Source organism: Drosophila biarmipes, unplaced genomic scaffold, assembly GCF_025231255.1.
Source record: "Drosophila biarmipes strain raj3 unplaced genomic scaffold, RU_DBia_V1.1 ptg000013l, whole genome shotgun sequence".
NCBI classification, from domain to species: domain Eukaryota; kingdom Metazoa; phylum Arthropoda; class Insecta; order Diptera; family Drosophilidae; genus Drosophila; species Drosophila biarmipes.
Window position 1 is genome coordinate 593,040 of NW_026114532.1, and position 27,480 is coordinate 620,519.

The 27,480-nt window shown below is 41.3% G+C and overlaps 4 protein-coding genes across 8 annotated transcripts in view; 1 reads left to right on the top strand and 3 right to left on the bottom strand.

Moving 5' to 3' along the window:
• LOC108021921 (lachesin) overlaps window positions 1-27,480 on the bottom strand; it is a 570,948-nt gene that overhangs the window by 367,207 nt on the left and 176,261 nt on the right. The window contains exon 2 of the mRNA XM_050890018.1: window positions 8,541-8,757. Within this exon, the coding sequence (XP_050745975.1) occupies window positions 8,541-8,748 (208 nt within the window). The 5' untranslated portion in view covers window positions 8,749-8,757. The remainder of the gene's footprint in view (window positions 1-8,540; window positions 8,758-27,480) is intronic.
• LOC122818942 (uncharacterized) lies at window positions 16,043-17,385 on the bottom strand. The gene is made up of 3 exons (XM_044094604.1): window positions 17,379-17,385; window positions 16,776-17,331; window positions 16,043-16,670 (listed from the first exon to the last, which is right to left on the bottom strand). The coding sequence occupies exons 1-3, from the start codon at window positions 17,383-17,385 to the stop codon at window positions 16,043-16,045; spliced, it is 1,191 nt and encodes a 396-aa protein (XP_043950539.1).
• LOC108035861 (uncharacterized) lies at window positions 17,546-20,484 on the bottom strand. Its single transcript, XM_017111607.3, has 2 exons — window positions 20,403-20,484; window positions 17,546-20,350 (listed from the first exon to the last, which is right to left on the bottom strand). Exon 2 carries the CDS (start codon window positions 18,947-18,949, stop codon window positions 17,546-17,548), a length of 1,404 nt encoding a protein of 467 aa, XP_016967096.1. The 5' UTR covers window positions 18,950-20,350; window positions 20,403-20,484.
• LOC122817747 (uncharacterized) lies at window positions 22,611-25,431 on the top strand. 5 transcript variants are annotated; one of them, XR_001768809.3, is made up of 5 exons: window positions 22,613-22,772; window positions 24,192-24,423; window positions 24,491-24,808; window positions 24,868-25,024; window positions 25,100-25,431. XR_001768809.3 is itself a non-coding variant. In XM_044094605.2 (4 exons), the coding sequence occupies exons 2-4, from the start codon at window positions 24,653-24,655 to the stop codon at window positions 25,189-25,191; spliced, it is 405 nt and encodes a 134-aa protein (XP_043950540.1). In that variant the 5' UTR covers window positions 22,614-22,772; window positions 24,491-24,652; the 3' UTR covers window positions 25,192-25,431. The 5 variants fall into 5 exon arrangements, 1 of the variants encoding a protein (XP_043950540.1); XR_006368412.2 differs by having other exon boundaries at window positions 24,491-24,619; XR_007765270.1 differs by lacking the exon at window positions 24,192-24,423 and having other exon boundaries at window positions 22,611-22,772; window positions 24,491-24,619.

Genomic DNA, 27,480 nt, shown 5'->3' on the forward strand with positions numbered 1-27,480 from the left:
TGAGGAGGCTTCAGAGAGAGCAAAGCCACGACGTGTAGGTCAGCTCATTAAAATATATGAATCCGCTGTTTCTTCTCTACGCAATGATGATCGAAATCAAAATTTCCTGCCGGCAGATCCCATTGAAGTTATTTCGCTTTTAATGGAGACCTCCATGACGAAGCACCAATATACCCTGATGGTATTTATATAGACGAATCTGGTGCGGAAGTCGAACTACAAAGCTTACTAGACAATACGGCATCCAGTATAATAGAGCTTCAAAACAACATCATTGAAACTGTGCCTGAAAATATAGTTACGAATTTAACTTCAATTGGAAAATGGGGCTTTGATAGAAGTATAGGGCATAGCGACTATAAGCAATAGTTTTCAAAAGGTGAATTGGACGACAGAAGCTTATTTGTAACATCCTAAGTACATTTCCAACTGTTACTCAAATAGATAACACAATAATTTAGAAAAACACCCGGCCATCATCGACTCGTTACTGTCGACCAATAAGATTTCAATTTAAGAAAGAGACCGCGAAAGTGTTGAAAGACGAAGCAGAATATTAAAAGGAATTAAGCGTCTCTGGTTGATAGAAAGGTGTGTAACGCACTCAGCGAATCATCCTCGGTTATATATTCGGAGCAAAGGCAACAGAAATGAACAATATAAGTAAAGAAGTTCGCCCAAGATTTTACGAATTTGGCTTATCTCCACTGCATTCTTATATACGCTTCTTTGAATACTTTTTACATATTTCATATAAGCTAGAGGTCAAAATGTGGCAAGTACGCGATGAAGAAAGGAAGATGCAAGTATTGAATGGGAAGAAACACATTCAGGAGGAATTTCGCGAAAAAATGGAAATACTAATGGACAAACCTAGAGATGGAGGTAGAGGATCTTCAAACGACGGAAATATCGCAAAGAAATTCTTTTGTAATGCAGATTTGAGCTCCGAAATAACAGGAATCGATGCATCTTTGATTCACAGATGTGCAACATTATTGCAAGACATGGCATCGGGATTCAAAATTAATGTGGAGAAATTTGAAAATCACGCGCTGGATACAGCCAAATATCCAATAGATGCGTATCCATGGTACTATTTACCGGCTACCGTCCATAAAGTCTTAATTCATGCTTCAGCTGTAATAGAGTATGCATTAGTGTCGATAGGAGAGCTTTCAGAGGAAGCAGCCGAGTCCAATAAAAAGGAACTAAAAAAATGTAGACTTTCACAGTCGGAAAGTATCTCGTACTTTAACAAACACAGATATCATGAACTATTTATTATTGCGTTCAGATCCATTTTTAACAGGACAGAGACAACTTCCTAAAAAAGATAGGTCGAGTTTGCTTACATCTGTCTACGAATTACTTGATGATGGTTTATAATTTTTGTTTTATTAATATTTTGTTTGTTGATTTTTATTTTAGTTTTTTAAGAATATGTATAACTACGAAAAATATCTTCCATATCAAAATCGTAATAAATTAGATTATACAAATATGTTTTTATAATTGGGTATCGATTGTTCCTATGGGAGCTATAGGATATAGCCGATCGATATGTCCGACTTTTGTTGCTATATGTTCAGACAAATTTGATAAATTATTGTTATAAATTTCAGCACGTTATGACCATTATTAGAATTTTTGCCCGCTCTTCCATACAAGCGGATCCACTGTGCCTTGGATAGAAGTTTTGCTCTACCTTTTATTGGTATAATAGCCACATCTATTTAATGTTATATTTAGAACTTAGAAGATTTTTTTTTTAATTTTAGTTTTGCTTTCATTTAGACCCTGTAAATTGTGAAACAGTTTAATGGGATCCAACAAATTTACCCGTGTAGAACGTTTTTTAATAGGTAATATAGAAATGTATAAGATAATTAGGTCTATACAAGGAGGGCTGACTTAATGCACACAAATAATTTTATTAAGCAATAATAAATACTTAAAGCATTTTTTCTTTGGACGTTGATTCACTATGGTCAGCACAAACAAATGGGCCTTATGACACCAAACAATGATTGTTACGCGCGGAACCCATTCACCATTTAGAGCGAGTAAACGAAAACGTGGACAAATAAAAAGACAATATAACAAAAAACAATTCAAAACACGGGTCAAAATACGTGTAGACAAGATACATAAAGTCAACATATACAGATACATATAGTCTATTATAATCATTGCAAAGTACTCTAAATGGTTCATGCGTTGCATAATTGGAAAAACAATGATTTAATACTAGCGGAATATAGTTTATATTGAATCTATTTGGCACGTTAAAATGCAGACGACACAGTATTTTGGTATTCTCAGTATTACCATAAATAAGATTTCTAATAAACGTAACACAAAGCATAGTTCTACGGTTAGCTAATGCTGTTAAGTTAATAAGAAGTACTCTACTAGAGTAGGATGGTAGTAATAGGCTTGTATCCCAGTTAAGTCCCCGTAAGGAAAACATAAAGATGTTTTTTTGCACAGACTCAATCCAGTCTATAGAACCCCATATTGGCGACTCCAAACAGGAGCGTAATACTCGTGAATTGATCGGACTAATGAAATAAACAAAGTTTTTGTGACGTAGGTATCATTAAATTCTTTCGACCCCTTTTGATAAATGCAAGCACGTTCCTGGATTTATTCACCATGGTAGTAATGTGATCAGAAAATTTTGGTTTAGGATCCATATGGACTCAAAGGTCTCAGCATGCATTTTTCTATCTAACTCGCAACCACTCAAAGTATAAGTTGAATAGTGAGGGCTGACACGAAAGAGGGTCATTAGTTTACACTTAGAACCATTTAAATTGAAATCATTATCCATGCACCATGTTTGAAAGGCATGGAGATCAGATTGTAAAGCTAAACTTTGTGCAGGATCATTATATTGCATACACAAATTAAAGTTATCTGCGTACATAAGTACACGTAAGTTTGTTAAGACTAGAAGAAAAATCATTTGAAATTATGTAAACAGAAGCGGGCTAAGATGACTTCCTTGTGGTACAACGTACGTAACTCGGATTATGGATGCAAAAGAGTTTTTAAAAATAATTTGAGTCCTCTTATTCAAATAACTTAAGATCCACCTAAGAAGATTGCCTGGAAAACTCTAAAAGGTCGGAACAAAATCAGGTGATTTACAGAATCAAACGCCATACTGAAATTAGTGTTACTTACGGTTTTTTATAAATCCTCTTATCACAAATGAATTAAATTCCAAATGGTTGATTGTCGTTTATCTACGTTTTATAAATCCGTGTTGACAAAAGGAGATAGGGACCTACAACTGTGCTGCAAATGGGGCGAAATAATGTTTCAAAGAGCTTCGGTACCTAAAATCTGTAAAATACCTCTTTAATTGCATGCGTTCAATTTACTTCCCTTCTATGAAGCGAAATAACGAACTACTCCCTCCATCTGTGAGGGAAAACTTACGATTCTAACGACAAAGTATAAACTTTGTGCAAATCTGAAAGAAGTAAGCTTGCACTTATAACAGGGCTAACTATAAAGTTGGTTTTAAGCATGTCAGATGGATGAGACAGATCTGGAGGAGTTGATATTGAATAGGTGGCTTAAAAAAACTGTTCAAAAATATCGGCTATGGTCTGATCAGTGTTTGCGGCCGAATTTATGTTATGATGGAAAACGCTTTGTCTTAACAAAATTATAAAACTGTTTTGGATCCAGCTAGTCTTGCAACTAGCTAAATAGATTTTGTAACACTGGGCGTTAAACACGGTAAAATTAGACCGATCACTTAAATATCGGGAAAAGGCAGCTTGCAAACCGGAAGCTATAAACTTTTTGTAGAGTCTAGACGCTACATTTTTAGGATGGTCCAATTCTGGTTCGGGTTTAGACAGTCCCCGACAGTCCCCGAGGTTTTCACTGCTGAAATTTCGACAGGCTCTAACAGGCGTAACGCCAGGCCGCCGAATCCCTCCACTCGGAGTCCAAAGTAGATGGCTCCAGTTTGACCCACTTGTCCTTTATGCGCAGCTTCCAAACGATGTCCTGCCTAGTGCTGCCGTCCCACTGGGACGTGTGCCGCTCCCCTGCTGAGATGTGGCAATTACTATCTTTGCACTCTCGCTCTGCACGCCAAGTCTCCACTCTCGCTTTCTCTCTTTAAAACCGTTCTTCACCGCCCCGCTACCACCCGAATTTGCCACGTACCTGGTAAGCGACGATGATGATGATAAAACATCAATAAAATGGAGAAACGTTTTTATAATCGCTTATGTCGTTTTTATAATTGTAAGCACGGTGGTGGTCTTGCCGATAAGCTTAAGAATAGATTACCGTTTAAAGCCCATATTTCGGTGTATAATTTTTGTAGCTCGGGTAGAAAGAAACAGAAACATTTAAGCGAGGTGATCATGAAATAAACCCCCTGAATGAAGCCCGCAAAGAGCGCGATATTCTCAAAACAAAGCATTTAGTAAACGACATAGGGCCGACTATATATTGATTGACAAAACCTAGTCGCGTGTCCAGGCACCAAAAAGTTACAAATACAAAAAAAGCCAAGAAAAAATGTTGGAACAGAATTATTTAAACGGAAAAAAAGGGGGGAACAAGAAAGTAGGAATTAAATATAGAAGAAGAAAAGCCAAATGATATTCTTCATATAAGATCTGAAATTGACTAACTTCTTTTGTGCCGGCTGCCTCTGCCCCAGGCGTTATATCGAGATCATCATGGATCAGTCTCAATAATTTCCATCGGATCTCCATATTTCGCTGTAGAGCTGGGGTGATGGTTGGCGCTTCATGGAATAATTATTGTTATTCGTTGCATCGTCTCTTAAGCTGACGGATAACCGTGCCATTCGATGAGTCATTCTTGATTTGCTTGACTACCGGGTACTTTATTTTGAATTCACTAGGGAACCTTTTGGGGAACAAGATTTCGAAACTATGGTACAAAAAATAAAAGGTGCATCAATCACCCAAAGTTGTATAAATTAAGGCCTTGAAATGGTTATTGTCAATCGAGAATATTTGTAAGATATTAAAAGGTTAAATTTTACGGAAATTGTAGCGGAGTCACTGTTGTTAGGCCCAATTCAATTGGCAGTATACTTACCTAAATGAAATATTATCTTTTATATTAGCTATTAGTAAGGAAGAAATAATTGGTAAAGGTAGAATTCGGTAATTCACCTCTGTCGCTTGGCCAGAAAAACGGCCACGATCAAGCTACTTATAACCATAAAAAGGCAGCTGGCAAAGTGCAACAGCCAACTGCGGACTCCCAAGATAGCGGGTATCAAGAAATAGTAGTCCTAGATGAGAATACCGAAGTCATGCGATCTTGACCCGCAGCCAAATAAAAACTCTATTCTGGTATAAAATAACTTAGACGATAAGAAAATCCTTTCTGGAGACATGCTGACGGAAGTCAGCAGCTCCGTAGAAAGGCGACTTTCTCAGGCTCAGTCGTCTACGGAGCCTGTTACCAACAGGACCAGGTAATCCATGGAACTCTCCTTGGGGCGGTTTCAAAAAACAGATCGAAGAAATATGATGTGTCGGACGACCACCGTCAGTGTAATCCAAGAATGTGAAGGGCATCAATCATAAGGACGACATCCGACATACTGTGATGCTTAATGCAGGATCACTAAGGATACGCTCACGAAAATTGTTAAGATGCAAGCCATCTATTCAGAGGCGTAGTGACCAAAAGCATACTTTGGGAAAAGTTTTGATGGAATAGCAAAGCGTTAATCGAGTCAATCAAAGCAATATTCAAGAGATTTAAGCGTTTTTGGTAATTTTGTTTTTTGTTTTTGGGTTAATCGATAGGTATTGGCGAGACCAATAAATTTCTGTACAAATTTGTCTAGCATAAAAACTGTAGACTTGCGTGGTTTTTAGGAGACAAACATACGGTGCGTAAGAGACTCAGGATTCTTAATCTGAAGATTGGCAGAATGGGCGTGGCACACTGATGAGTCAAACTAAGCCCTAAAATCTACATGCCAGGTCTCAAAAGTGTAACCCTTATAATTTCGGATATTTCAGTTTTCATACGAAAACATGACTAGATTTTGTTTAAAAATATATATGCTTTACGGATAGGAAAAAAAGCAGACTCTTTTTTTATAGATAGATAATTCCGCTCCTGCCTGCCTAGTCCTGCAACCCACATATACAATATTTCAAAAGAAGAGCAACGAAAACTCTAGACATTACGAGTATTAAGCAAGGGTGCTCAGCATGACCAGCACCCTACAAATCAAGCAGTAGCTCATTTGGGAACAGTACTAGGCGCTCAGTATCTCCCACTGGATTTGAGAATTGCTGATCAACATATTATATTCAATGTCTTACTAACTTGACGGCGCACTGAACCACCAAAGCGGTCAGCACATTGTTGCTGTGTCAGCCGAGTCGACTACGCTAACTGCTACCATTATCGAAAACCACTAGATAATAACTTATGTTAATAAACTTTCCGTGCTCTAAGCAGTATATAAGCAAGTACCAACTAAAGAATAAATCTTTTATCAACGCACTCACAACTCCGCGGTTATACATTCTACCTCTGGGAATAGGACTCGTAACACATCTCAAGCTAGCCCCCATTAGCTCTCAGTCCATCGTCGTGACGCGATCGTCCTGCCATCAAAGCGTCCCTATGCCAGCGACAAAGTGCTCACTAGCCCCCTTGTTTCGAGGCGTGGCCTAGTAGTGCCCTCTTCGGTTGGGCACAAGCATTGGTCACCCCGACGTGATCCTTTACCAACAAGAAAAAGCACTCCAGCGACCCCTTCAAACTAAAATTTAAACGTCAAACTGGTGGAAAAAACCGTTAAGTTTATTCTTCATCCACCAGCACTGGGAACCACAGCATGAACCGGTTCCACAGGATGTGCAGCTTACTCCAGCTTCACTGGATACGCAGCTTAATCCAGCTTCACAGGATACCATAGCTCATCCAGCTTCACAGGATACGCAGCATATTCCAGCTTCACAGAATACAAAGCTTGATCCAGCTTCACAAGATACACAGCTTTATTCAGCTTCACAGGATACCAAACATTTTCTAGCTTCACAGGATTCTTCGGTACACACACGAATATTAACTTCACTTCGCACTATGTCAACTTTATTCATTGAGGAAACAAGTAACACAAGAATCGTTTTACACAATCGACTACCAGACAACCAAAATGAGCTACAAGGAAAAATCCAACAGCTCATAAAGAACAATGGCAAGGATTCTGCCGAACGACGCCACCAGTACACTGAACCAGTTAAGCGATCTCTGGCAGCAGCTCTGTGACCTAGATGAAGAAGTCCAACAAGCAGCAGACAATATGGCGTCGGCAAGCGGACCTCAAAAGATACCGAAAGGAACCGTTAGTCAAGCAAATCAAGAGTGACGTATCAATCGACGCGGTTATTCGTCAGTAACAGGAACGGTGCAATAAATTAGAATCATCTCTTTTTCTTGCATCTAATGCGCCTACCATCACCCTAGCTCTCCAACGCCACCTGGGGGCAAAGGCAGCCGCCACAGAAGAGGTTAATCGATTTCAGACTTTATATGACCTTGCTTCGAGAAAACGACTCGCTAATGAGCCGAAATCTGTCTCTACCACCAATCAGTATTCCCCAGTTTAATGGCGAATATCTAGATTGGCCTTGCTTTCACGATTTAGTTGTGGAGTTAGTGCATAATAAACAAGATTTGACACCTACGCGCATGTTCAAGAATCCGTGACCAACCAATGAAAAACGAAACTGGCTCGTCAGAACGGGAATCAATTGCCACAAATAACGGTTCCCTGCAGCTATCCGAATTACCCAAGAGAAGGGTCAATCAATTTAAATTCGATATCTCATCAACTTCAAGCTTATAGCAGTTCGGACTGTTCTACATTTCTAAATTTACTCAAGAAATATATAAGTTTTGTTGCAGAAGAATCTCATATCATTGACCTTCCAAATGATACATTTCTGCGATGGCAGAATCCCCACGGCAAGGCCGTTTCTCGCATAAAAGGGAGCATGAAGCAAAATCAAACAGTAGGCCATTTGGGAACAGTATAGGCGCTCAGTATCACCCACTGGATCACAAAAGTTTTTATCAAAACTTTTGTTTGCTGTAGGTGCGATCGTCACTAGATGTTTACCTTGATTAAAGTTTTTTTTTATGGATAGATTGTCTCAGACTGCGGCCATCGAGTTTTAAAAAAGTATTTTGAAAAAAATATATCAATACTCATTATTAAACCCGTTACTCAAAGAGTAGAAGGGTATACTAGATTCGTCGGAAAGTTTTTAATAGGTAGAAGGAGAAGTTTCCGAACCCATAAGGTTTACAAATATGTTCTTGATCAGATCACTAGACGAGTTGAACTAGCCATGTTCATGTGTCTGTCCGTCCGTACGAATGCTGAGATCTTGGAAACTGTAGATGCTAAAATCTACGAAGTAATTTTTATAATATAACATTTTGATAACGTTGATTTTGAATGATATACGTTTTTAATTCATTCAAGGACTTACCAACAACTTTGACAAATCCGTATTGGGTCTTGGCAGTAACCGTATTTATCTGGCACATGTATCTTCCTCTATCCTCTTCCTGGACATGGTTGATATGCAGGAACCAGGTACGGTGTTTGTCGTGCTTATCATGGGTGACACTAATTCTCGGATTACGCGTTATCACATGGTTGTGAACGGTAAGAATAGCTGATTGCTCGAAGTGCATCCACGCGACCTGGAAAGCCAAACTAACTATTAAGAGAGTTGATATGAAAAAGGAGTTAATAACTAAAAAACCCAAAAAACTTCATATTGATGGATATATTATCGTAATTGGGGAAAAAGAAAGAATCGAAATTGTTCTTTTCGGAAAATATTTTCTAAGCTTCTGTTTGATATGAAATAAATAGTGCATCAAATATGACGATCCTGCCTGACGGATGGGCCGCCACAATAAGTATAAAAAATATTTATTTGTGTTTAATATTATTAGATTCATTAGTTTGTGAGAGAAATGAAATGAAGTACTATTATGTAAGAATCAGTAATCTAGCCGATGGGATTTGCCCGCGCCTGCTCCACCCCCGCTCTCCTAACATTAGGGTTAAGTAGAAGCTATTAGTTCTAAAGGTGATATAATTTCGAGGAACCAGACGACCACAGAAGCCAAGAAAGCCAACACCCTCCACTTCATGGTCCTTCAAGCGGATATTTCCAGCAGTCGACAAGTTCCAGCGTTCAGCGGCGGAGTCTCCAAGTTCTTCAAAAAATCCAAGATAAGTACGAAAATTCCATATTATCATTGCCAATCAGCCAGATGTTTCCCAAGAACCCTATTTCCATTGTGCATACGATGCCCGTATTCCGGCTCCTTTTTCGTATTTGCCATTTTCATACATATTCTTATTCATATACACATACTTCCATACTACAACGATATAATACAAAACAGTCCACATTATTTCCAATTTCCAAAATTTTAATTACATTTCCCTGCAAGCCGAAGGGCGATCATTCTATCGCCTATCGTCCAGAAGTCACTTCTAAGTCACTTCTGGAAGATAGAAAGACGATAGTACACATTTCACAAAAACAAAATATACATATATAGCGTAGAAGTAACTTTAAAGTCACATAGAAAGGCGATAGCACACATTTCGATCGCAAAGAAGTAACTTCTGAGACACTTCTGGACGATGTTTAGAAGATCGCGACCGTTTTTGTTTTTGTAAAATGTGTGCTAAAAACGTAAAAACGTACACACTAAAAACATTTCGAAGGCGACACTTACATAACAGTCCACATTATTTCTAATTTCTAAATATAAAAAGTACAATTTACACATATATTTCCAAGTTCCCACAAACACACATATCCATACGTCTATACATACACATTTAATCCGGATGCATGCTTATTAATATACGTACATAAGCCTATCCAATACAACATATGTACATAATGAGAAACGCACATACGTTTATACGGTACACCCTACAAATTTCAACAACCATATTTATTATCTGTATATGTATAATAATAACCTTATTCCACCGAACCCATCACCATCACCATCGCGGCCACCGAACCCATCACCACAATACGCCTCGTGGCGTTATTTCTTCGCACATCACGTAGTTGTTTTTTAAATCAAATTAAATTAATTCCATACGATTTTTCGTCATTTTTTTTTCTCTTGGAATCCAATCCGGTGATCCGCAACAGTGAGACGACACTCCAGACACTCCATTTTTACAAAGCAAACAAGGGCGGCCCAGATAATCTGAATTGTGGAATGCCTGGAGGAGATTAAACAAGGTTATCGGCTGTACCTGTAATTAAAACACGATCGCTTTTCATATCTCCTCGCTCGCACAGAACAAGCCCAGTAACCCCAAAGTCGATCACAAAGGCAAAGACCGAATCTTTCCTACGAGCAATCAGAAATAATCGTCTCTGAGTCCGCTCACGCCGAAAGTTAGGCCACAAATCCAGACCAAGTCGCTAGCAACTCGTTCAGACAAAAATGAGTAACGAAATTACAATTGCAGCGCTCGCGCGGTTCATCACGGTGTCCAACCGCGCAAAGTCCGTAAGAAACAAGTCCGCTCACGCTGGGACAAGTCCGAGAAAGAATTTGAAGCGTGTCGACTGAAGGGGCGGAAGAGATTCTGGCGACTTTGCGCCGAAAATATGAATATTGCTATTTAATTAACGAGGAGGTAGCGGTTTAGTTCAAGCTAATCGACCGAGCCAATTCTCAGCATCCGCCCACGTGCACCAATAATCAGTCCACTTACAATCCGTCTACAATCCGTCTGGGTGCCGGCTACCGCCATGCGATACTGAAGTATTCGAAGGGGACTATCTGAAATGGCAATCTCTAGGCTGACATCGGTCGAAAAACTTTTTTATCTTAACGCTAAAACTAGCCTCGAGGCTATGGTAATCGTAGCCAAGTCCCCTCTCACAAATGATTCAGCATGGGCGGCACTTCGAGGTTGTTTCGAAAATAACAGACTGCTAGTAAACAGCCAACTCAAACACATTATTAATTTGAGTTCCGTAAGTTCTGAAACTGGCCAGGCTCTGAAAGACCTACAAAGCAAAATCCAAGGGTGTTTAGTAGCGCTCATTCTAACATTTCCACAGAGAACTGGGAGTGTCTCCTCGTATTCCTGTGCGCAAGTAGATTACTAAAACTGACCCTCTGACCCTGGGAGCAGTCGCTTTCATCCAAGTCCGACATTCCGACCTGTGTTGAATTGAACACGTATCTTAGCGACCGATACCGAACGCTAGAGGCGATTGAGGATATGAAACCCAGCACCAGCAATCACTCTAACGTTAAGAGTCAAACCGTTTCCAGGAAGCTCAACTCCTTCGAAGCTAAGGTGGTCACAAAACCAAAGAATTGCGATCTGTGCTCAAATGAGCGTATTCCAGTGCGCTTTTGCCAGCGCTTTCTCTACATGTCTGTGGATGCGCGAACGAACTACATAAAAAAAAGCAGCTTTGCCTAAATTGTTTTGCGAAAATCTGCCCAGTGTGCAGAACTATTTAGCAACCGGTGCTAGAGCGGTTTTACTAGGCACGGCCATTATTGACATATGGCACTTGGGAACGAACTGCAGGGCACGCGCTCTAATAGACTCGGGTTCTGAAGCTACGTTTATTGCGGAACGCCTGTTCAATCTGATTAAGCTGCCATTCCGCCATATCCAAGCCCAAGATTCAAGCTTAAATCAGGCGACCAGGCTCTGCCATTTTTCTATTCGAATCCCTAAAAAGGCAGGCGTTTAGCTAGAAACCGCAGCTTGCGTTTTGCCTGGATTAGGCGCGAGATGCGCTGATTGATTTACCTGCCGTTCCCTGGCAGATCTAACATTTTTAAAAAGTTCCCAGATAGATGTTCTGATCGGAGCCGACATTTTGCCGTCCCGGTAGGCGCACAAAGATTTGTGGTTCTCACCTAGGTCAGGAAACTATTTTAGGCCCAGTCCTAGCACATCTAGCCAAAATCGGGTATCAGCTTCCACGACCCAAATAACCGAAACGAGTGACAGGGACTTGGAAAAATTTCTCACTAAAATTTGGGATGTGGAGAACATACCAACTAAAAGGTTACAAGAATCCGATTACAATTGCGAGAGCAATTTTCTCCAACCCACCACTAGATACGCAAGCGGGAGATACGTGGGAATTTTACCGTTTAGCGAACCCGAACCTTTCGGATCCAAATTGGGGCACTGCCCTAGCTCAGTTTCATAGAAACAAAAACCGTTTGATAAGAGGTTTTCCATCAAAAGAGCAATATGACTCAGTCATTCAAGAGTATTTGGATCTGGGTCACATGAGAGAAGTCCCCCCGTCTTACGACTCTCCTAGCTATTATCTTCCACACCACGCGGTGATCAAACCTGAGAGTACCATTATCAAACTTCGCATGCTTCTAGCCCTTCAGCAAATTGCACAAGCTTGAACGATATTCGTCATGCTGGTCCAGTCCTACTTGATGTGGCGTTATTCTCAATACGTGTGTAGTGCAGACATAAAAAAAATGTACCGTCAAATCTGGGTCGATCACAAGCATACGCCGTTCCAAAGAATTTTCTCCCGGAATAAAGAAGGAGAAGTAAGCGATTTCGAACTAAAAACCGTCACCTTTGATGTCAACTGTGCTCCGTTTCTGGCTTTCCGCCTACTCCAACAATTGGCAGATGACTTAGAAAAAGACTTCCCTAAAGCAAGCCATATTTCTCGTCATTTTTTGTACGTGGACGACGTTCTGGCAGGGACCGAATCCATTCCAGAGGCTCAACTTGCGATCAGCTAACTTCACCACGCCTTTAACCGCGCCGGGTTCCAATTGAGAAAGTGGACAACTAATCAGGAAAACATACTTGAAGATATCCCAAGCGGACCGAAAGCTTTGCCAAAACACTTGGCGTTCGGTGGAATGCGACCTAGGATGAGTTATTTTTTGACCCACCGCCAGTTTCGATTGAATCTACTTATACAAAAAAAGAAGTTCTTTCCCAAACTTTTTGACCCAGCCGGAAGGCTGTCCCCGTTTATTGTCCGCTCAAAAATTTGTATGCAAGAGATTTGTTTGCAAGAGTTCAGCTGGGATAAAAACATCTCCACCGAAATGAATCAAAGGTAGGAAGAATTTTTGCGCAGATATTCCGAGCTTGAAAGATCCGTAATCCAAGGTGGGTTGGCTTCCAGCCATAGGTGAAGGTAGAGCATCATGGTTTTTGTGATGCGTCGCAGAAGGCATACTGTACCACAATATACTTGCGTGTTGAAGTAGGCCATAAGATTATGACCATAACATTATGCCAAAACACGAGTCGCCCCGGTTAAGACGGTGTCCTTTCCACGGCTCGAGCTGTGTGGGGCGTTGTTGTTGTCAGAAATTATCCTTCCGAATATGCCAATTTCCAATTCCGAAATTTTCTGCTGGTCTGATTCCACCATCTTCCTAGCGTGGTTGAATAAACCTGCATGCCACAGGACCACGTTTGTGATCAAGATTACACAGGTGACAAGCGCATTGGAGCATTGGACGCATGTGGGATCTGAGCACAATTCCGCGGACCAAGCCAGCATAGACGTGTCGCAGCTGGTTCATAGCCAACTCCGGGGGGAAGGACCGGATTGGTTACAACAGCCAAAAAACAAGTGGCCAACACTGGGGCTTGCACCTCTAGTCACAGACTTAGAGCAGCGTGCTGTGAAAGTCAATTTCGCAACGGCCCCATCGGAAGATTTTCTAGAACGGTTCTCCAAGTTGGACAAGGCTCTGCGGGTCCTTGCGTATGAGTTACGGTTCATTCAACGTTGCCGCAAGTTGCCGAGGGGGCCATCTGTTCGGCCAACCACGGATGAGGTCCGAGAAGGAGCCCTTATATTATATGCTCAGCGGGAGGAATATACCCAAGAGCTTAAAATCCTAAACGATAAGCCTCCAATTTCAGTCTCCAGCCCGATAGCCCACCTGTTACCACTTCTTTTACCAAGGTATATGTTTGCGAGTTTGTGTGTTTCTCCACAAGGGCTCTTCATTTAGAGCCTACGTCCTGACAACTGAGAAGAATCTGGTAAAAGCTGTGCTAAACTCCTGTAAGGTGTGCACTATTTGTAAGAAGAGAGTACAAAAGAAATTAATGGGCGATCTTCCTACCGATCGAGTTTCCTTTTCCAGACCTTTTACATATTCTGGCATTGATTATGCAGGCCCGTTTGAGATAAAAAACTATACAGGCAGAACATGCCTTTTGGCACAAGGGCTATCCATTTAGAGCTTACGCCCGACCTGATAACCGAGAAGTTCCTCGAGGCATTTGCCCGATTCGTAGAGAGAAGAGGTTGTCCTCAGCGGGTCCATTCGGATAATGGCAAAACCTTATTAAAACCATGGCTCTATGTACTCGCCGCGCCCAAACTTTGGACGACAAACGCCAAGTCTGTCGGGGAACCCATCCTCTATGAAAGTGCAACCGTTTCCTGAGGCTCAGCACTGAAAAGCGGCCTCGCGCCATTATCATCAAAAAATATTGTGCGAATTGCCTGGCCCACCAGCATTACGAATGAGTATGTCGCAGCGGATCACGTGTAAAAAGTGTAGGCAGGTAGAATGTCCGTGCCAAGGAGATGGCCAATAAAGTAAATTATTCTTCTAAAGTTGAGAAAAGGTGACTTCTAATTTCGAGTCGGAAACCAGACGACCATAGAGCCCAAGAAAGCCGCCACCCTCCATGTCAGGATTTCTGGGTGTGAAACCAAAATAGGCCCAGTTTAATTCCGCACCATCTGCCCGAGGTGGCAACCGTAGAGGAAAATCCTACAACATTAGAGGAAAAACTAAACTGATCTTGCAAGGAAAAGACCGGAGAGTACGAAAGTTCCCACTGCGGCTTAAGAGTCTCTTGCTCTCACGGCAGACAAATAGAAAACAGACCGACAGCGCAAGGCATTTGTAAAAAAACAGAACTATTTTTACAAACGAAAACACTAAGAAAATAAGTGAAATATATGTATATGCATAAGGACAACAGATATTTTTTGTGTTTATTATGTTTACCTCCGAGCACCCTTTTTCTCAAGTGACTAAGGTAACCGATGGCAGGCAATCCGTCTAGGAGAGGTAAAGATATTAACACTATATATTTTCTTAAAACTTTGTGGCCTCTATCCGTTAATCCACCTGCGCAGTGGGGCGAATGATCCCATCTCTCTCCCGCTTTTTCACCCTGACGAAGTGACAGAATCCTTCGTGTCGCACTAACTCTCAAAACGGGACGAAAGATCCTCCCACTTGCCCCATCGAAACGGGAAATCGCCCCGCAGACATTGCTCTCTATCTCATTGTCTCAGTTAAACCCAGAGTCAACGAGTAAAACGCATGTCCGTCGGGCATGACGTCTGTCCGCGCGTTCGTCAAAACGTTGATATCTCGGAAATGATACAATCATGCAAATTTGATTGATTTAATATCATTGGATTATTGATCTGCGCACTCTAAGCTGTGACGCTTACAGTTTTACTTCTAGAAAACAAATTTAAGCATAATCTTTCTTTTCGCTTATCAATCGACGTAAAAAAAAGCTTGATACAAGCACTATAAAACCCACAAACTCCACAAAAGCTACAACTTATCTGGTGACGTTATTAAATCGTGTGTCTTGCTTCATATGGAGTTGCCTTAAACGACTACCCCACGCGCGTAAGTCCGAAGAGAGGGCTTCAAGGGCGGCGTGCGCCAGGCGTACGCGCTGTCGTGGTCGACGTTTTATTCTGAGAAGTACATTTTTGGCGGCATTCACTATACCGATATTAGTAGGCCCGCACTTCAAGGGCGAAGAAATCCATCGAGATCGGATAACTTAACAAATACTAGATTTTCCATACAATACTTATTCTACCTATCGACTACAATGTTCGACCAGCGACCTCCTCCACGATGCCCTTGCGCCACTCTCGTCTGGGCAAGGCAGGATCGCAGACGAAGACCATTAGCCCTGGAGGATGGGCTCCGTTCTTCGGCACGACGTCTCGCGGCGCACAAGCGTATGCAGGTACTTCAGGACCCACCTCCTCCAGAAACGGTCTCGCAGCATGCGAGCAATCCTCCACTGCTTTCGCGTAGAACCCTCCTTGTGCAGCTCCGCATCCAATCCCGGCGTATTCGGCAGGTTAGCTGCTCCCTTGAGCAGATCATCTGGCGTCAACGGTGCCTCTTGGTCCGCATCCACCGGCAAGTGGGTGAGCAGACGCGAGTTGACTACATTCTCCGCCTCGATCAGGAAACTCTCCAACACACGATCCCTCGGCGCGACTTCCTTCACGGTATGGCGCAGCACTCGTTTGACGCACTGCACCATCCGCTCCCATACTCCGCCCTCAGACAGGTTCGATGGGCAATTGAAAACCCATTCAATGCTTCTGCTGGACAACTCACTCTGTATCCTCTCCATCTCGAACACGTCTCCAAATCGCTTGGCCTCCCTGTCAGCTCCCACGAAGTTCTTGCCGTTATCACTCCGCAGTCTATATACTGGTCCTCTACGGCAGACGAAGTTCCTGATCGCTATTATGCAGGAATCCGTCGACAGGTCATGCGCCAGCTCCAGATGAATCGCCCTTGTCGTCAAGCACGTAAACAAGGCGACCCAACGCTTCTCTCTGTGACGGGATACAGTCACCAGCAGTGGCCCAAAGTAAACCAATCCGGTGTACTTGAATTACCATCCCCCCGCTTCCAGTCGATCCTCTGGAAGGAGTCCCATTATCGGCGGCATCGGCCGCGTTCGTTGCAGCTTGCACTCGTTGCATGACGAGATTACTTCCTTCAACACTCGTCTCATCTTCGTGACCCAGAATCTCTTCCTTATCTGAGCAATCGTCGCATCCACGTTCTGATGCTTCATCTGGGCGTGAAAGTGCCTCACGATTAATTCCGTAAGACTGTGCCTGTGTGACAGTATTACGGGCCTCCTCGCACTGTAGGGCATGCACAGTGCGGCATCAACTCTGCCATAAACTCGCAGAACTCCGTGTTCATCCATGTAAGGCGCCAGACCTCGAATCTTACTCGAGCTGGAGACGTTTTTTCCGCATTCCGCCGACCTCATCTCGTCGGGAAAGGATTCCAATTGGGCCTGTCTAACTAACAGGTTCTCCGCAGCCTCACACTCCGTTGCAGTGAGTCCATACTCCTCGAGCTCGCTTCTCTGCGACACCAACACGCAAACCTCAAGACCCAGGCTGTGATCCTCAGCAGGCGACTGAAGCTCGAGAATTTCTGGAACGGAATGACGAATTTATTGGCGGCCACCAATGCAAACTCACTGGGCATCTCCTCTTCATCAGGCGCATCTGGAGCACGCTTAGTTCCCTCCTCAGGCGCCGGCCAGCCGCTTGCTGGCTGCCTGAAAAATGCGGGTCCGCTTAGCCAACGTGATTCCGGGCTAAGGTCCGCCTTATTCCGCGACCGCGTCGCATCATCCGCTGCGTTGTCAACTGTAGGTACCCATCGCCACTGGGAAACCTTCGACGACTACAAAATCTCCGTCACTCGGTTGCCAACAAACTGCTTGTACCGGCGGTGGGTGCTGCCGATCCATCTCAGCACCGTCTTTGAGTCCGTCCACAACACCGTCTCGCTGATGTCCAGTATTCCTCTCCTTGACTGTGTTCATCAGTCTGCTTCCAAGAACCGCTGCCTGCAGCTCCAACCTTGGGATCGACATCGTTCTCATCGGCAAGCTCAAATACTCCCTCTTTGTAGGGACTCGATCTCCACTTAGAACGCTACTTGGCACTCGGTGATACTCCATGTTGAATCTGAAGTCGTCCGTGGCTACCTTCCAGCGCATTCCAAGGATCTTCTGCTCAGCCTCACCCCATCCGATGCTCTTGACTTGTCCAGGTGGTCCCAACGCCGCTTCCACAATGGGTGAGGTGGATGAAAACTGGCATAATTCGAATCCAGCCTCCGCGTGTATCACCTTCACTCGGGTAGATACACTGATAGGTTCGCTCTCTGTAGCGAAACTGTCCACATAGTCATCGACGTAGTGCTGGTCGATGATGGCGTTGACTACCCTCGGATCTGAATCCCGAAACTTCAGGGCATTTACCGTCTTTACGTAATGCGCAGCTCTCGGCGAGCAGGTTGCTCCAAACGTCATTACGTTCATCTCGTACACAGCCGGGTCTCGATCCTCATCCTGCTGCAGCTCCCTCGCATATCCCTTGGATACGTAATCCTTGATGATACGATCGTATTCCAACGCCAACCGTCCGTTGCGCTTCAACTTCCTCTCGACATTGATCAGCCGTCTGTGCACCATATCGTAGCTCCGTGGCAACACAGCGTAGTCGTCCCTCCAGAGTAATCCCGTCTGGTAGCGACGCCCCACTTTCACCGTGGTGTCTTCGAGGATCCTTTGTGTCCGCGCGACATCGCTGCCTGCGACCTGTGGCACGAGCTTCACACCAAAGCTTTCCATCTCGAAGTAGTCCTCCACCATCTGTTCCATGGTATCATCCATTGACACGGCTAGAAGGCAGGACCTAGGTGACGGCGTAGTCGATTGCCCACTTACTGGCCCAAACACAACCCATCCAAGTTCGGTTGCGGCCACGTACGGTCCCTCTTTGGCAAACCGCCGCGTCCTAAGTGGCAATCCCAAATGTCCATGGTCCAGTCCGATGAGCAACTTAGGCACCACATTGATGTAGGGCTTCATCGGCAGGCGCGCATTTTTATGCACGCCCTGGACATCTCGTCGACCTAACGTCTGCATCGGCAGACTCAGGTTCGAAACGGAGTACACGTTCCTCAAAACGTGGCGAAAGGGCTTCCCAGCTCCACTTATCTCCATGCTTACCACGTCGCAGGGCTCTCTGCTGGCCATTCCTCCAAACCATTGAATATTCAGCTGTCGACGTTCGCCTCGCACTCCCAGATCCTTCCGTAGCTCGACACGGAGGATCCCTCATCCAAGAGCGCGTATGTGTCCACCTGGCGACCAGCTACGTATAGCGTTACAGGCAATATACGGAACAAAAGTCGGCCTCCCTCGGCGTCAACGCAGCTTAAGTTTCTCTGCACGGGCTCCTCCGCTGGGGCCCGGTCGGCCAAACCTAAAGCGCAGCTGCTCCATCATGGCGCTGGCGTTCCCAGGGTGAATCAGCAGCGACTTCACTGTCTCGCGTGCTTCATCCTTCAGCGCCTTCAACAACCTCTGGTTGTTCTCCAAGTCTGTGCAGTTGTATGCTTGGGTCGTCTCCACGAACGCACAGTTAAAGATCGGCCACTTCTCGGGCTGCCCTCCAAATACAGGCAGGTCCGGAAGCTTCCTTGGCCCGTATACTCCTTGGGATCCATTCGGCGTCATCGAGGCGTAGGATCCGACAAATGGCGTTGCTGTTGCCACGTTGTGGATGCTCCCGCCCGGTAGCACGAATCCATGCGCTGTCTGAGCAACACTTAGCACATAGTGGCTCCACAAGATGATTGCTGGTCGTTAGCAATGGCGGTTCACTTCAAGATGGCGGCAGCGTGCAGGCCGCACTGCTCGCACCGACACCGCTATGTGGGACCGGCCCGACCCCGTTAGTTGAGGCCTCACCGTTAAATGTGGCTAATGGCGGTCCGCTCCAAGATGGCGCTCCTTTTCAAAAGGTCCGACGTGAGGGGCTGGCTCATCTGCGGCTCTGAACTCGCAGCTGTGACAGCAGTACTCCTGAGTTGGGACGCTACTGTAGTCACCGTAGTGGCTGGGCTAGGCTCTGCTCCACTACTCGCTGGCTGCGGGTGCGCTCGCGCTGCTGTAGGCGTGGCCTCCCCTCCCCTCACCCGCGAACTCCTCTTGGGGGAATGCTGCATCCCAACAGGTCCAAATACGGCGCTGCCTCAGCGCTTTCCAAAATGGCGGAACCTGTGCCTTCTGGCCGCTGTCTGCGGCCACCGATGTTAACGCTCTTTGCGCCTTCTGGCCCGCTGTCTGCGGCCACCGTTCTTGGCGCTCCTTGCGCCCATTACCGCTGACTGCGGTCTCCTTAACTGACGTACCGAGTGTTCGGCGCTGTCTGCGCTCCTCTATGTCGCTGTCTGCGACTTCTCTACTGGTACGGGAATGCTCCTGGCAACTCTCTAGCTGGTCGCCAAGCCGTCCTCCAGCGAATAAAAGGAGTTGTCTTGCTTCATATGGAGTTGCCTTAAACGACTACCCCACACGCGTAGGTCCGAAGAGAGGGATACTTCAAGGGCGGCGTGCGCCTGGCGTACGCGCGTTCGTGGTAGACGTTTTATTCTGAGAACAATTCAAATCAGCCACATAAATTTCAAGCTTAACTTAATCTTACCGCAGTGTGCCCTCCTAAAATTCACAAGACAATGAGAAGCACATTTTTGGCGGCATTCACTATACCGATATTAGTAGGCCCGCACTTCAAGGGCCAAGAAATCCATCGAGATCGGATATCTTAACAAATTCAAGATTTCCCATACAATACTTATTCTAACTATCGACTACAATGTTCGACCAGCGACAACTACAATGTTCGACCAGCGGCATCGTGTAACGACTGGATGCCGCGTATGAAATTGAGAAATCGGGCACACTGTATATATATAAGTATTTCAGGGAAGGAAAACCTTTAGATTATATATATTTTAACTTAATATAGGTCTTGGCACTTCCTCCAACTTTGAAGATCGATCTCCGGACGTGATGGGATGACTGCAACCTGAATTGTAGCAATTTTTCTCTCTATGTGAGTGTTAAAAAAAAACCTTTTCACTCATAGCTCTTTGATGCGTGAACGATCTAGAATAAACTTTCCAATCAGTACCGAATTCATCGCACTTCCGCTCTACAAAACTGCACTTCGGGTACGATATACTTGAACAACAAACTGGGATACTTTAGGGTACTAATCTCTCCAAGCCATCTTTATTTATTATCTGTATCTATATTACAGATATGGCAAAATGTGGGACTTAAATAAAAACCTTACCAAACGATTGTGCCCCCCATTTGATTTGAAGCCTTCATGAGGTGGTAAATCCTATAGTAAATTGCCTTGGGCGGCAACTTATGGAAGCACTGACTGAATATTCTTTAAAATTTCTTTTCCTGGCTGTTTTATATGGCTGGCTACACAGATTGCTGGATACCCTTAATATGCGGGATGCCACTCACAATATAGTGTTTCGGGCTTTCATCCTTTGAATACCTTGACATTTTAAGCTGCTAGTACGTCTGATAAAAATATGATGATCTTAACCAGAATCGGATGAATATCAGCGAGGCTTTTGGTGACAATATATATCAACTATAATGATAAACTAGAACTTTCCTAAAATGGTATACATTTCGAAGCACCTGTTTTTCCGCATATGCTTATGTTTTGACCCCGCCTACTAAAGTGAAAAATATCGCAGATTATTTATATCTGAATATACATGTTTGTTTAATTGTTAAGTCAAATCGCTTTGTTTGAAAGACTTATTTTTGCCGCGTCACTTTATTTGCAACTATTAACACGCACACGTGCATAAATACATTTGTCATTATATGATCAGGCCCTGCAATCACTTTTTCTAGAAGATGAAAAAATCGTTAGCGATATCACATTTGGAGTGTGGAAGCGACTGCCGTCGGGAAGAAGTGTTTTACTTCGGCGCCACTTAACACTTTGCAGAGATGGAACATTTAATTTTTTATTCAATAGCAATAGATGGCACGTAGAAGGACAAAACACCATGAATTTTTGAGTCATGATTAGTAATCATGTGCGTTTAGCAAAACTATCGTAAAAATTCCTTTAGTGATCTTATACGTGTTGTTCTGCTGAAAGCCCCAATTTCAAGTTTTCGCATTGGATCTAAACATATGGCAAAGGATTCATTTTTGTTCAATTACTTATTTTCTACCGTATGCGCTAGATGTAATAGTTGAAAAAACAGCATCAACTTTAGCATACTCATTATATTCTGGATCCATCCCTACATATCCTTTGGGGTTACAATTTCATCTTTATTATTTTTAACAGCCATTATTCCTACAAATTGGCAATCGCTCGAGAAATCCATGCACCTTACTTCTTGGCTTTTACTATCCGAAATTTCTTATCCATATTCTTATGTACTTCTTGAATTTTCATCCTTTATTTGAACTACATGCCCCCTTTCTATTTTGGGGATATTTCTTTTAAATTTGCACCTTTATTGTAGGTTATGCCAATATTCCTCCTTCATTTCATCTTTTAATTTGTACACAAAAAAAAAAATTTACCGTAAATGTTAGAAAATTTTACCGTAAATGTTAGAAATTTTTAAAATAAGAAATTTTTTCTTGGTTATAGAAATATTTTCTTAAACTAAGAAAATTTCGACATTACATTTTTTGTGTATTGAATAAGAATAAGAGAATTAGAATTTTTTATTAAATTAATGGAGATATTTTCCTGGATTAATGACAATATATTTGTAACATTTTTCGTGAAATAATGGCTAAATCAGCTTTGATTTTCGGACCAAAAATATTTTTTCATCACAGAAAGCGTGGAAAATTTTTATACGGTGTGCGGTCACACTAAGGAAATGACAGTGCTGTTCGTGATTTTTGTCCTTCGGATGTTTAGCTTGTGAAAACCTCGTGTTAAATAGTGAACAAAAATTCTTAATTTTAAAAGAATTGGACGGTGAAGCTTTTGATTCACTTTTCAACGGTAAGTATTTTTATATCCTTATTACATAGAAGTTTAGTGTACATATATTCGAGCTTATACATACATACATATATAGCCATGTGCATGGTATAAATGAAGAAAGTTTGCCATTCTTTAAATGGGATCAGATGATTAAAATTATTCCGCAAAGCATGCTGGGGCCAGCAGTTATATTTTTCGAAATTGGAAATTTGGAAGTCTCAAGGATGTTAATTAAGCTGTAAAATTGTTACAAAGATCTTCGCAACAACAGTATTGTGGTAAACACAAAATAATATAGCTAATTAACATTGATAGTAGATTAACTAAATTTGTTTTCAAAATTTGGAGAATTGGCGACAGTCTCGAGTATGTTGCGCAGTAGAACCTTCCAGGAATTTTACATTTTCGTTTGCGTATGTATGTAAATGCGTCTGTGTGTAAATGCGTAGAAGTACCAGTTCATTCAAAAGAATGTATGTATGTACATTAATGCACTTGCGCACACGACAAGAAATAAATGGAATGTTTTACATTGCACGAGCACGGGGTCGTGCGGCTTAAACAAAAATACAAAAAGCTAAATTAATTAAAAAAACTAAAACTAATTAATAAATGAATAATAAAATAAAAGAATTGTAGTTATCATCATAGCTAACCAAAGCTATAATTTCGAAATTCAGAACTAATTCTAAAATGTTATTTTTAAGCTAATAAAGTTATACGTTAAAAATTAATTTTAATTTTTATTTCATGTTTTCCGACTAATTTTTCGATCGATCCTAACCAAATAAAAAATTGTATTTCCAAGCGTAGGAGGTTATAAGTTAAAAAACACCGAAGATATAATTTTTCAATATTATTTTACCACTAATTCTCCGATTGTTCCTATGGGAGCTATGTATATGATTCCGATTTTGATAAAATTTAGTTCGAAATTCAGAACTAATTTAAAAATGTTATATCCAAGCTTATAAATTTATGTGTTAAAAAACACCAAAGATATAATTTTTTTTAATTTTTTCGCCCATAGTTCCTATGGGAGCTATAAGATATATATATATATATATCCGATTTATATACTACCTGCAATAGAAAGAAGACTTTTGGGAAAGTTTCAGCCCGATAGCTTTAAAACTGAGAGACTAGTTTGCGTAGAAACGGACGGACAGACGGACATGGCTAGATCGACTCGTCTTGTGACGCTGATCAAGAATATATATACTTTATAGGGTCGGAAACGTCTCCTTCACTGCGTTGCAAACTTCTGACTGAAATTATTATATCTCTGGAAGGGTATAAAAATTGTAGTGTTAGATAGAGTAGCTAAATTAACATCATGGTTTTTCTAATAGTTTTGTTGGCGTTATTTATTTTTAGTTGGTGATATGTAAAACAAATTAATTTGTGTAATTATTACTACAATTTGTCTATTTTTAGAGAATCTTTCGACTCGATGATAAATTTGATTTAAACAAAGTTCTACTGAACAGCTCAAAGGGAAAAATTCTTTTAAACTATTTTGCAAAGGGAAAACGATTGAGCCCAAAGTATAGAAAACTTTTGAGCCAAATAATAATTGAGCATTTGGTAGCTAGCAATATACAACCAAAGCAAAATCTGTTAAAAGAATTTTCGAAAAATTGTCTTGTTTTTTGAGTCTGAGATTGAGGTAACATTTGTAAGCATGTAAAAATGAACATACATAAATGAACCCTTTCTATTTTAAATGTTTTCAGGATACTTTTTATATACAAATAAAAGGAAAAAAGCCGAAAGGATAACTTTACAACAATTATTATAATTTTTAATCGAAATACAAAGATTCCGCAACTAATATTAAATACCAAACTGCTCCTGAAAATAAGGTTTGTGGATAGTATAGGAGATAACATTGATATATGTTGTTCAAAATTCAATGTCGAGCCGATAGAGACAGTTTTGAAGTATGGCAAAGGACCTACGAATATAGAAAGAAGTTCTTCGAAACCGCTGAGCCCTTAGAAAATATTTTTGACACTCTACCAATCCTTATGCAGTCTTTTGGGTTTGAGCTAGTAAATACCATTTATTTATGTTTTATCTTTATTTATTGACTTTTTTTATGCATCAACAGATATTGGACGATTTCAAAACCAAAAATGAAATGATTTTTGATCAGTTATTTACAAAATGGGAATCCTTCAAACTAAAATGTTTACCGCTTTTACAATTAAAGGTAAAAGAGCTTAAAGGTAAACTCTTTCTCAAGGTCATTGCCGGAAAGTCTGAGGGTAAGTAATTTTCATTTCCATCATTACTGCTATTTTCTTTCATTTAATTTCAATTCAATTTTAATTATCCTACAGACGCTCAAAATCTTCTACTATGGCTGTTGCACTCCGTGTTAGTTCCAACATCGAGACGAAAGCAAGCTGACGGAACCAAATATATAAAATAGCCGATTCCAGAAATAAATTTTTAATTTGGAAATCGACGTTTGGAGAACTGCAAGATTACACTTCTGGTGAAATTTACGAAATAAAATATTTGATTATAAGCAAATTTGACCTTAAATAAAGAAATGAATTTCTTGAAATACGAAAAAATTACATCATTTAAAATAAAAATTCATATTGTAAGAAAGAAATGCCCTTAAAGATTAAACAAGCAGTATTTCCTCATAAGGAAAAAAACCTTATTTTTCAGAATAGTTTTCTTAATTATAGAAACTTTTTCTCAGTTATAAGCCATTTTGTCATAAATTTTGTTTTGGGTGTATGCCTCTTACTCGTGTAATAAATATTAAAAGGTAAATGGAAGAGTTTCCGTAAAGTATATACAATTATATTCTTTATCAGGATCATGACTCGGTTTGATTTAGCCATGCCAGTCTGTCTGATGCAAATGTTTTTTCAGACGCGTCCGCAAATTCGTTTGGAGCAACAATTGAATTTAATTTATTTTGGATCTAAGTATTCTGATTTGTATACCCTTGCAGAGGGTATAATGATTTCAGTCAGAAGTCTGAAATGCAGTGAAAGAGACGTTTCCGACCCCATAAAGTAGATATATTCTTGATCACTAGACGAGTCGTTCTAGCCATGTCTGCCCGCCCGTCTGTCCTTCCGTTTCTACGCAAACTAGTCTCTCAGTTTTAAAGCTATCGGGGCTGACACTTTCACAAAAGTCTTTTTTCTTCTTGCAGGTAGTATATAAGTCGGAACCAACCGGATCAGACAACTATATCTTATAGCTCCCATAGGAACTATCAGGGAAAAAACTTTAAGAAAATGATATCTTTGGTGCTATTAACATATAACCTCCTTCGCTTGGAAATCACATTTTTTAACTGGTTTTGAATCTTGTATTAAATTTTATCAAAATCGGACGACTTTGTCATATAGCTGGCATAAATTAGTGGTAAACTGATATGAAAAAAATTTTGCACGCCCAATCTAGGGCATTATATTTGATAACTTTTGATCCCGGATTTTCGCAGAAAGACAAAGCTTCTGCACAAACAGCTGCCTATGCACATGTCCACACATACGTACAGTCACCGTCGAGACACCCTTTAAGAAATAAGAATCAAGTCACCCTCTAAGAAATACGGGTTAAGTTAGAGAGTCACTCAAAAGCAGCAAAACCCACTCACAAAAAGCTCTAAAGCTTAAAAACGAGGTATGATCGTAAATGAAGTAGGAGTTAGAGAGCGAGTTTAGTTTGAGATTTTTCAATAGCAAGTCGGTGTTCTTCAATCATAAAAATATTGTAACCAGTTTAAGAATAAGAATTAATAAGTTTTTTTTTTACTTAAACTTATGGAGCAAAAATTTAATTGGCGCAGTCGGTATAGTGCTTTAAAAAGTCGCCGGTACTGATCAAAAGATGGATAATCTAAAAAATTAAAAGTGCCTATATTGAAAATAAAAATACCAAGACAATCGTTCCTATGGCAGCTATAAGATATAGTCGTCCGATCTTATTAAAATTTAGTTCAAAATTCAGAAATAATTTAAAAATGTTATTTCCAAGCTAAGAAGGTTATTGTCAAAAAGCACCAAAGCTCTAATTTTTTAAATATTATTTTCCCACCAATTTTCCGATCGTTCCTATAACAGCTTTATGATATAGTCAAATTCAAACCCAATTAAAAAATGTTATTTCCAAGCGTAGGAGGTTATATGTTAGAGAACACCGAAGATAAAATATTTTCATATTATTTTAGCATTAATTTTTCGATCGTTCATATGGCAGCTAATGATATAGTCGTCCGATTTTGATAAAATTTAATTCGAAATTCAAAACCAATTAAAAAAATGTTCTTTCCAAGCTTAGAAGGTGATATGTTGAAGATCACCGAAGACATAATTTTTTCTTAATTCTTTCCCTGGTAGTTGCTATGGGAGCTATGAGATATAGTTTTCCGATTCGGCTGGTTCCGACTTATATACTACCTGCAATACAAAGAAGACTTTTGAGAAAGTTTCATCCCGATAGCTTTAAAACGGAGAGACAATTTTGCGTAGAAACGGACGGACAGACGGACATGGCTAGTACGACTCGTCTAGTGACGCTGATCAAGAATATATATAATTTATGGTGTCGGAAACGTGTCCTTCACTACGTTGCAAACTTCTGACTGAATTCTTCTGAAAGGGTATAAAAATCCAAATCGGTCAATATGCGCTAATAAAATAAAGTGCAAATATTACAAATTAACAAAAAACAACAACTATAAATGGAA

What these genes read in the sequence shown, in the direction of transcription:
- LOC122817747 (XM_044094605.2), top strand. Translation starts at nt 24,653, where the DNA reads ATGTTGTTCAAAATTCAATGTCGAGCCGATAGAGACAGTTTTGAAGTA. An exon ending in AGTCTTTTGGGTTTGAGCTA is followed by an intron (nt 24,809 to 24,867) that starts GTAAATACCATT and finishes ATGCATCAACAG; the next exon opens with ATATTGGACGATTTCAAAAC. An exon ending in CATTGCCGGAAAGTCTGAGG is followed by an intron (nt 25,025 to 25,099) that starts GTAAGTAATTTT and finishes ATTATCCTACAG; the next exon opens with ACGCTCAAAATCTTCTACTA.
- LOC108035861 (XM_017111607.3), bottom strand. Translation starts at nt 18,949, where the DNA reads ATGGCCAGCAGAGAGCCCTGCGACGTGGTAAGCATGGAGATAAGTGGA.
- LOC122818942 (XM_044094604.1), bottom strand. An exon ending in CGACTGGAAGCGGGGGGATG is followed by an intron (nt 16,671 to 16,775) that starts GTAATTCAAGTA and finishes CTTGACGACAAG; the next exon opens with GGCGATTCATCTGGAGCTGG.